Here is a 9,000-nt window from a genome sequence, read left to right as displayed (position 1 = left end):
GAGCAGGAGGAGCAGGAGGAGGAGGAGGAGCAGGAGGAGGAGGAGGAGGCACTCTTCCTGGAGTCTCTCCCTGTGTTTCAGGTGTACGTGGACTTAGGTGTCGTTTCTTTCTCCCTCAGTCCCATCCTGCCTGCCTACCTGCCTTTCTTTCTGGAGCTGAGAAACAACTCAGGGCAAGCACTATACCATTGAACTAAAACCCCATCCAACCTTTTTCTTTTTGAGTCAGTGTCTGACTGGCCTGGTTCTTTCCACGGGAGCTAGGGTGGCTAGCCGTCAAACCTTAGGAACCCATCTGTCTCTGCCTCCCTGCTACCAGGATCACAAGTGTGTACGACTACAACTAGCTTTTTAAATGTTGAGATGGTCTCTCTGTATCCTTGGTGTGCTGGAACTGGCTGTGTAAATCAGCCTGGCCGTCAGTTTACACAGATCCATCTGACACTGCCTTCGAAGTCCTGGCACTGAAGGTGTGGACCACCCTATACAACAACCAGTTTTTTTTTTTTTTTTCAAGACAGGGTTTCTCTGTATAGCCCTGGCTGTCCTGGAACTCACTCTGTAGACTAGGCTGGCTTCAAACTCAGAAATCCACCTGCCTCTGCCTCCCATGTGCTGGGATTAAAGGCGTGCACCACCACTGCCCAGATAACAACCAGTTTTTTACATAGGTTGTACATGCATGCTTGTGAAGCAAGCATGGTATTTACTAAGCCATCTCCCCAGGTCTCTGTTTTTCCTTTTGATTAAAAATTTTCTTTAAATGATAGACAGGCTGGTAAAGTATTTAAGAACAAAATAATAATTAACTGTTATTTTTCAGTAACTGGAGTACTTTTCTACTTGGGAATAGTAATAGTAATTTTAAAGACTTAATAACTTTTGATGTAAAATCTAATGATTGCTAGCCTACCATGTTAGTTGTGTAAATTTTAGTATAAAATTTACAGGGCTAGAGAGATGGCTCAGCAGTTAAGATCACTAGCTGCTCTTCCAAAGGACCCAGGCTCAAATCCTAGCACCTACATGGCAGTTCACAACTGTCTGTATTTCTAGTTCCAGGGGATATGACACCCTCCCACAGACATACATGGAGACAAAACACCAATGTAAATAAAATAAAAAAATAATTAAAAAAATTTACATGTGGCCTGATGATCCAGAGAAATGGCATATTTTGATCAACTATTTATTGTTATACTAATATTACAAAATAATGATGATATTTCAGTGAAATGCAAGTTACAAAGCTAATTTTTGTTGTTAAAATACATCTGCCATGGGGCTAGAGAGATGGCTCAGCGGTTAAGAGCACCTGCTGTTCTTCCAGAGGTTCTGAGCTCAATTCCCAGCAACCTCATGTTGTCTCACAACCATCTGTAATGGGATCCAATGCCATCTTTTGGTGTGTCTGAAGACTGCAGCAGTGTTCTCATTTATAATAAGTAAATAAATCTTAAAAAATACATCTGTTACATTGAACATTTACAAATGAAATCTGTATTTTCCTTGTATTTCTGACTATGTCAGTCACATTGTTTTTATCCATTTTTTTTTGGTGAGTAAATGTTTAGCTTTGTGATGTATTCACATCTGTTTCTCCTGTAGCACTACCTGAGTTAATAATCTCAAGTAAAATTAAATAATCTTCTTATTCTGATAGAGAAGAAAAAACTGGATCACTTACCAGTAACTGGAGTTCTCCTATTGGGTAATCTCCACAGATCCACATTCTCTGAAGCTATTGTGAATGCCTTGAGGACCAAGGGACCGTTGTGATCCCCTCTCAGGAAGGTAAGTGAGTGCCTGCAGCATGTCTCTAGCCTCCTAAACCCACCCAGCTTTCCTCCGTGTGCATCCGTGCTGCATGCCCTCAATTCCCGTGGATGCGCTTCATGAGGATCCTCGAGATGGACAGAAGCCAGGGGTGGATCTGTGAGGGATAAGACCCAATAGGATAGCTCAAGTTACTGGTAAGTAAGCTGGTTTTCACAAACGAGATTTTTTTTCTCTCAAATTTCTTCTCTTTAGGAAAGTCATAGAAAGGGAGTTGTTTTATATAACCTTTTTAAATTTTTGGTCATAAAAGCTATTATGGATAATATAGCAAGCTATTAATAGATATATGCATAGGTATGACAATGGTTCTAAAGAAGTGTTATTTTATGTACCTTTCTAAAAATTACATGTTTTAGGTAAATCATGTAATAATTCTAAAGTAAAACAGGAAAGCTACTTGTTGAACTCTTATGAATGTATATACAGTATCACTTTAAGTGAAATGCTTGAATTGTAAATTTTTACACATACCAGATTTGGTCAGATTATTTTGGCACAGTAGCTTTGTTTATTTGTTTGAGTCAGTGCACAGTATGTAGACCAGGCTGACCTTTGATGTGTCTGTGTCTCTCAGGTGCTGAGATTTAAGTTTGTGCCCCCATGGGTGGCATTTGGCTTTAATTAACTAGCAGTTACCCCTTTCCTTTCTTTCCTAGTTTTGTACACCACAAGCATTCTCTGAGCTACATTTCTGGTCTGGTTAGCATTTTTAAAAAAGAGGTTTTTAGCTTTATTCTTTGTTGTTGAAACTGGTACTTAGAATGATCAGGCTGCTTTCAAACTCCCTGAGTAGCTGAAGCTAGCCTTGAACTCCTGATCCTTCTGCTTCTACTTCCAGAATATGAGGATTACAGAGGCAGCTACCATGGCTGCCTGGCTAGCATGTGTTAAGTGGCACAGTTTTCAATAAGCATTTTAGTTTCATTGAAGGAGTACCTCAAGCATGATCTTGGGAATGCTGCAGTTATGTTTCCATGGTTTGTCAGAAGTAAGACTCTTGCTGTAAGCATTGATTCCTTAAGTTACAGGTTAGAATTATGTCTGTCTGCCTGCCTGCCTGTCTCCCTCCCTCTCCTTCCCTCTACCTCCCCTTCCCCCTCTTTCTCTCACTCATCCACTCAAACCCAAACCTGAAGCTTCCCAAGGCAGTGCTCTATACTGAGTTATGTTGCCTACAATACTTTCTTATTTTTGGTTTCTTTTGTACTATTACCAGGTCACTATTCTTCAAGGGCAGTTTTAGCATAATGAGCCTGAGCATACTTCTATAACTGCTTTGTAAATTTTCATTCATATCTGAGTATTTAAAGCCTTGGTAATTACATTTTAATTCTCTTCATGTAGTCTTAATGTCTTCAATTTGAAACTTTGCTTTTTGCTCTCACAGAGATAGTTCAAGGTGTTGGCTGGTACTTTTCCACTCTCTTGGAATGGCTTCGTGACTTCCCCATTCTTCTTTCTGTACTTGAAAGCTGAAGTACCCCCCCCCCCCATTAGTCCTTTTTGGTTAGCATTGTTCACTTTTGCTGTCATACATTGGTAAGTGTACTAATAGAGGCCAGAGGGCAGTCTCTGCCAGTCATTCCTCAACAGTAATGTCTGTCACTGTTAGAGATGTGGTCTCTCTCTGGGTCCTGGGGCATACTGATTAGGTTAGGATGGCCTGCATGGCCTGCGGATCCTTCTGTGTTTTTCCAGTGGTAGGCTGACAACTATGAACTTCTGCCTGGCTTTTCATGTGGATGTCAGGGATTGAGTTCAGGTCCTCATGCTTTCGTGCCAAGCACTTTACCAACTGGGCTACCTTCCCAGTCCCTGGTAGCATCTGTTTCACCTGTGTTTTTCTGTGGTACAACAGAAATTTGGTGATCTTGTACTAATGTATTGAATGTCTGTGGCCATAGTTACCTGTACCACACTGTTTAGCCCTTAAAAGTTAACTCTTTGCTATTGATTACTATGCTTCTATATAGCCTAGGCTGACCTTGGAACCACAAAATCCCTGCTTTAGCCTCCTAAATGCTGAGAGTACAGTTGTGGAACACATTTTTTTTTTTTTTTTCGAGACAGGGTTTCTCTGTGTTGTCCTGGAACTCACTCTGTAGACCAGGCTGGCCTCAAACTCAGAAATCTGCCTGCCTCTGCCTCCCAAGTGCTAGGATTAAAGGCATGTGCCACCACTGCCCGACGTGGAACACATTTTTAAATACTTAAAACCCTATTGAATGCTTTTTGAAAGCAAGGATAAGATTTTATTATTTTCTTATCTCATATGGTTCCTAAAGTTAGTAACTAATACAAAAATATCCACTAAAAATTAGTTTTCTATATAAATGCATGAATGCATTTACCAGGTTTTTTTGTGTGTTTGTATATGAAGCATTCATATATTTGTCATATAAATCGTATGTGAATATATTCTTTTCCTTTAAAAACTGGTATATTGAAATTCCAACCAGTATAATACTAACTTTTATGGCACATTAAAAACAGAAAATGTGGGGCTGGCGAGATGGCTCAGCGGGTAAGAGCACTGACTGCTCTTTTGAAGGTCCTGAGTTTGGATCCCAGCAACCACATGGTGGCTCACAATCACCTGAAATAAGATCAGATGCCCTCTTCTGGTGCGTCTGAAGACAGTTGCAGTAAATAAAAAAATAAAACAAAACAGAGAATGTGTCTTCATGTTGTGGCATTGGCTGACAGCAGGCCGTGGTTCTGCACTGTTCCATGACTGGCTCTTAACAAAGGCCACAGGTAATAACACTAGCAAGTTGAGGCACAGATGGCACAGTGGTCATCTGAGTATACACACTAACTTCTTGTGGACACTAGTGGGAGTATGTATGAGCTGCACACCAAGGAGCCCCAAGAAGTGTCCAAGAGTCCAAGGATGAGTGAGCACATGCACACTGGTACCAGAAGCAGGCGGGACTGAACAACTGTTGGCAGCCAGAGGAAAGCTGTGTGCTCATCACACCTTGTCTCCTCCCTCAACAGTTACCCTGCAAAAGAGAGAGGGTTTGAAAGAGGGGAAAGGCCAAGCATTATGGCACGCCTTTAACCTCAGCACTCTGCAGGCGGAGGCAGGTGGATCTCTGAGTTTGAGGCCAGCCTGGTCTACATGGCAATTTCCAGGCTATCTATGGCTGTACAGTGAGACACTGTCTCAAAACTTTGGAAAAGAGAATTGCAGTTTGGGGAATATTTATTATAATACTTTCACTTTAAGACCATGTGCAGTTTTTATAAATTAAGCTACAAAGGCAGTGTGTTTCATTTTTTGAGGTTTGCATGTCTTAGAGGATTATTGCTTGATTAGTATAAATGCTTACTCTTAACAATACCTGTTCAGTCTAGGCAGAAATGAAATTTAATTTTAAGGACATTAAAGGATGGAATGTTCTTTGGCAGATTTGAATGTCTCTAAATGATCATGAGAAAACCTGTTCATATCTAATAATTAGATGAGACAAGATGAAGAATAGTCAGATGACTTGATCCTGATTGCGAATGCGCTGCAGTGCATCTCTGTAAAATGCTGTGGAACCTCAGGGTGGCACAGGAATGGCATAGTGCTTATACTGACAGCACCTTTATTCTTTGAAGACAGATGTCAAAATACTTGAATATGAATCTTCTTGAGTTCAGGAATAGCTTCAGAAAAATTAGATATTTGGGTAGGAAATATGTATGGGCCAGGGTGGGAGAGAAAGAGCAAATAGAACAGATCTTAATGTTGAATCCCATTTTAAGAAGGATTACAGATTGAGCCGGCTTTGCCTACTCAAACAGGCCAGTGTCATGCCTGGTAAGAATTACATCAAGAAAGGGTCTTAGCTGTGAGAGGTGGCACACACCTGTAATCCCACTGCAGGTAGGAGGTCAGCTCTTTCTGCATGAGGAGTTTGAGGGCAGCCTGGGTTGACCCTGTCTGAAACAGCAACAAACAGAACATTGACAGTCATGATGGGCATAAGCTCACATCCGTAATTAGTTCTGAGTGCTTCCATTGTAGACGGAGCCTCTACACCAGATTGTATATAAGTTTTATTGCAAAGACAAAACCACATTGTAGGAGTCTTTTCAAATTAAATGTTACATGGAAATAGATATGCAATCGTTGTATGTCAGCCTTTTGAATTATGTGGATTCATGCTTGCATCTGGTAATTTTGCTATGCTTCTCTTCCTTCCCCACCAAATAATATTATCAGTTTTATGTAGATAGTACTATGTTTTGTTTATTCATCCATTGACAGATACTTGGATTGTTTTCACTTTGTGCTTATTGTAAATAGTCCTGCTAGGAACATTGTATGCCAACTTTTGTTGTTTTATATGTGTGTGTGTGTGTGTGTGTGTGTGTGTGTGAGTGTGTGTGTGTATGTGTGTGTGTGTGTGTGTGTGTGTGTGAGAGAGAGAGAGAGAGAGAGAGTCTCATGTCCTCCAGAGTAATCAGGAACTCCTTCCCCTCCTTACCCCACCTCCTTGTCCTTCGTGCTGAGATGTGGAGCATTTGCTACCACACCTGGCTTTGGGTTATTTTGTTTGTCATCCTGGGGATCAAAACATTCTGTCAGTAAGTAACATCTTGGCCTTTGTATGTTAGTTTCTGAATGCTTACCTGGAGCAGAACTGCTAGGCAGTATTGACAGCTCAGCTTTTTTACCTTTGTGGGACTGCTAGGCTATTTTCACAGCAACAACTTCATTTTGCTTCCTTCCACTAATGTGTGAGAACCAGTCGGTAGGAAACAATAGTGGAAGGAATAGGATTGTTGCTGTGTTCTTTACAAAGCAGACTTGGAATATATTCGGTATCTTAAACTTACATTTACAGTGTGTTAAGGGTTACCGAGGAAGAGAGTGAGACACTGAGGCATGGCCACAGCCTCCGGGGAGGGGTGGGGCTTTGTTTCCTTACAGTGGCCAGATGCTGTGGTGGGCTTTGAAACTCTTCGCTTCCAAGGGAACCAAAATGAAGAGATTTAATAAGATCACTATTGATAAGGTTAAACAGGAGATCATATGGCACCTATTTAACATTGTTTCTTCTCTCCATCTTCTCTCGGATTCCTTCTTTAGCCTCCCAATTCCTCTCAAATTCATGACCTGTTATTATTGAACACACACACATTTATAACAATACCCTGTTGAGTCTCTTTGTTACTGCTCATATGTCCATGTGTTTAATAGTGACCACTTGGGACAAAATAACCTGTCAGGAGATTCATCCATGGAGATCTCTAGTTCTTTCTCTGATGCCATTAATTGCTTGTAGCTCTTTATCTGAGGGTCAGGAGTCAGGCCTTGTGAGATTTCCCCAGTCACATAAGCATGTACTTTCTTGAGTATTGTTTAGGTATCCATCTTCCCTGTCATTGGAGACACGATCTTCAGCAGGCATACTGGTACTTTGGCTCTTAGAGCCTCTGTGGCCCACTTCCCACTATACTCATGACCCTTGTATGTTGGAGACCACCTCTGGGACTGAGTGCTACACTGTCTGCTGTTCGCTGCATTTTGGCTTTCTGCAATGTCTTCATCTTCAGGAGGATGAAGAGTAATGTAATGAGGGGTGAGGTGAGGGCTATGCTGACCTGCAGGTTAAGGATTAAGGACTTAGAGTGCAGTTAGGAATACCTCACAGGGAGTAGTGGCTAGGCTTACAGTCCCGTGCATGATTACGTTTGTTTGTTTTGTTTTGGTTGTTGTTGTTTGTTTTAAGCAAAATCTCACTATGTAGTCCTGGCTAGCTTGGAACTTAAAATGTAGACTAGACTTGTGTCAAACTCAGAGAGACCTACCTCCCTGCCTCTGCCTCCTGAATGCTGAGATTAAAGACATGTGCCGGCTCGTAAAGAATAGTTTTGATGTCGGTGTTTGTATCATTTCCTGGAGTCCACCTAGGTGATTTTCATTGGCAGATATTTATTTCAACAGTACTAGTAGGTTTTGGAGAGAAGATCCTGGCTTAATTTTTTATATTGTTGGTATTTCTTGCAATGATATGTAGGCATGTGGTCTTTGTTAGTTCTGAGTCTGATGTGGACAGAGCAGGTTGGGGCAGAAGAGAGCATGGCTGGGTCTAGTGGCTAGAGATGGCTTGGGTGGAATGAAATCAGGTGGACTGGGGGTGGGGGACTGGGCTGCTGTACAGGACATGCTCCTGTTGCATGCCTGGAGAGTGGGGTAGATCTGGCTGGGTAGAAAGGCTGGATGTAGTGTGGGAGAGTCCTGGGGGTAGTTGGGCTCCTGACCCAAGCCTAGAATTCCTTTTTCTTACAGACAAGGAAGTTCAGAGTAGGTTGATGCACGGTTGTGGGGCCCGGGCTAGAGCTCATGGGTTTGGGGAAAGGAGTAGATGGAAGGTCAGGAGACCTTAGCCTGCAATGGTGGGAAGCTGGACAGATGGATCTGTGGGTTGTTGCTTGACTGTGCTGCAGGTAGGGGTGGCCTGACTAGGCACCAGATAGAGTACTCAGGTTAGACCCTCGAGGAGAACGCAGGAAGTCTGGGTACCGAGTGGGATCATTAATCAGTTACTTTAAAAGAGCAAAACTCAATTTTGTACTGATTAATCCAGGAAGAGTTTAAAAGGGGGGAAGCAGCCTTTGGTTAATAAGGCAGTTGTTACCTTGAAAGCCAGGCTAAAAAGAATACATAAAAGGAAATGCATTATGTCCAAATTCATTTATGGACATAGATATGAAAGTTCAAATGTAATAAGAATTTAACATTTGAAATTTACTTATTTAATTTTACAAGTAAACTTAACGAAAATTCTAAGTTTAGTAAAAGCAAATTATAAAGATTTAATTATTCTTTCATAGTACAAATTACTTCAAATAGGGCTTGCTGTTCAGCATGACCAGAGATATTAACATTGTGACTAGACCTCAGTTCCCTACAGGATCCTGTTGTTATTTCATGATATATTTTTTTTTCCTGAAGAGACAAAATTGGTGATAAAGGAAAGTAAATATATATTTCAAAGTTGGAAAAAATAAGAAAGAGATAACCTTCACAAACTAGAGCAGTGAACCCTTTTGACCTGTAAAACAAGTGCTTTTCCAAGTCTAACAAGGATCATGAGTTATCCTTAAATAACTTAAGTGAAACCTTAAATTCATTCTTGTTAAAATCAAAAGCATAACAAA

General features: G+C 41.1%; 1 protein-coding gene across 2 annotated transcripts in view; it reads left to right on the top strand.

The window, feature by feature from the left end:
* Yaf2 (YY1 associated factor 2) overlaps nucleotides 1-9,000 on the top strand; it is a 57,251-nt gene that overhangs the window by 20,007 nt on the left and 28,244 nt on the right. Inside the window, exon 3 of one of the 2 annotated variants that reach the window (XM_031353367.1) lies at nucleotides 1,725-1,775. The exons of the other annotated variant lie outside the window; for it this stretch is intronic. Within the exon in view, the coding sequence (XP_031209227.1) occupies nucleotides 1,725-1,775 (51 nt within the window). The remainder of the gene's footprint in view (nucleotides 1-1,724; nucleotides 1,776-9,000) is intronic. 2 annotated transcript variants of the gene reach the window in all.

Source organism: Mastomys coucha, unplaced genomic scaffold (genome assembly GCF_008632895.1).
Source record: "Mastomys coucha isolate ucsf_1 unplaced genomic scaffold, UCSF_Mcou_1 pScaffold11, whole genome shotgun sequence".
Classification (NCBI taxonomy): domain Eukaryota; kingdom Metazoa; phylum Chordata; class Mammalia; order Rodentia; family Muridae; genus Mastomys; species Mastomys coucha.
The sequence above is the reverse complement of the archived record's forward strand: the minus strand, read 5'-3'. Positions and strand labels throughout refer to the sequence as shown.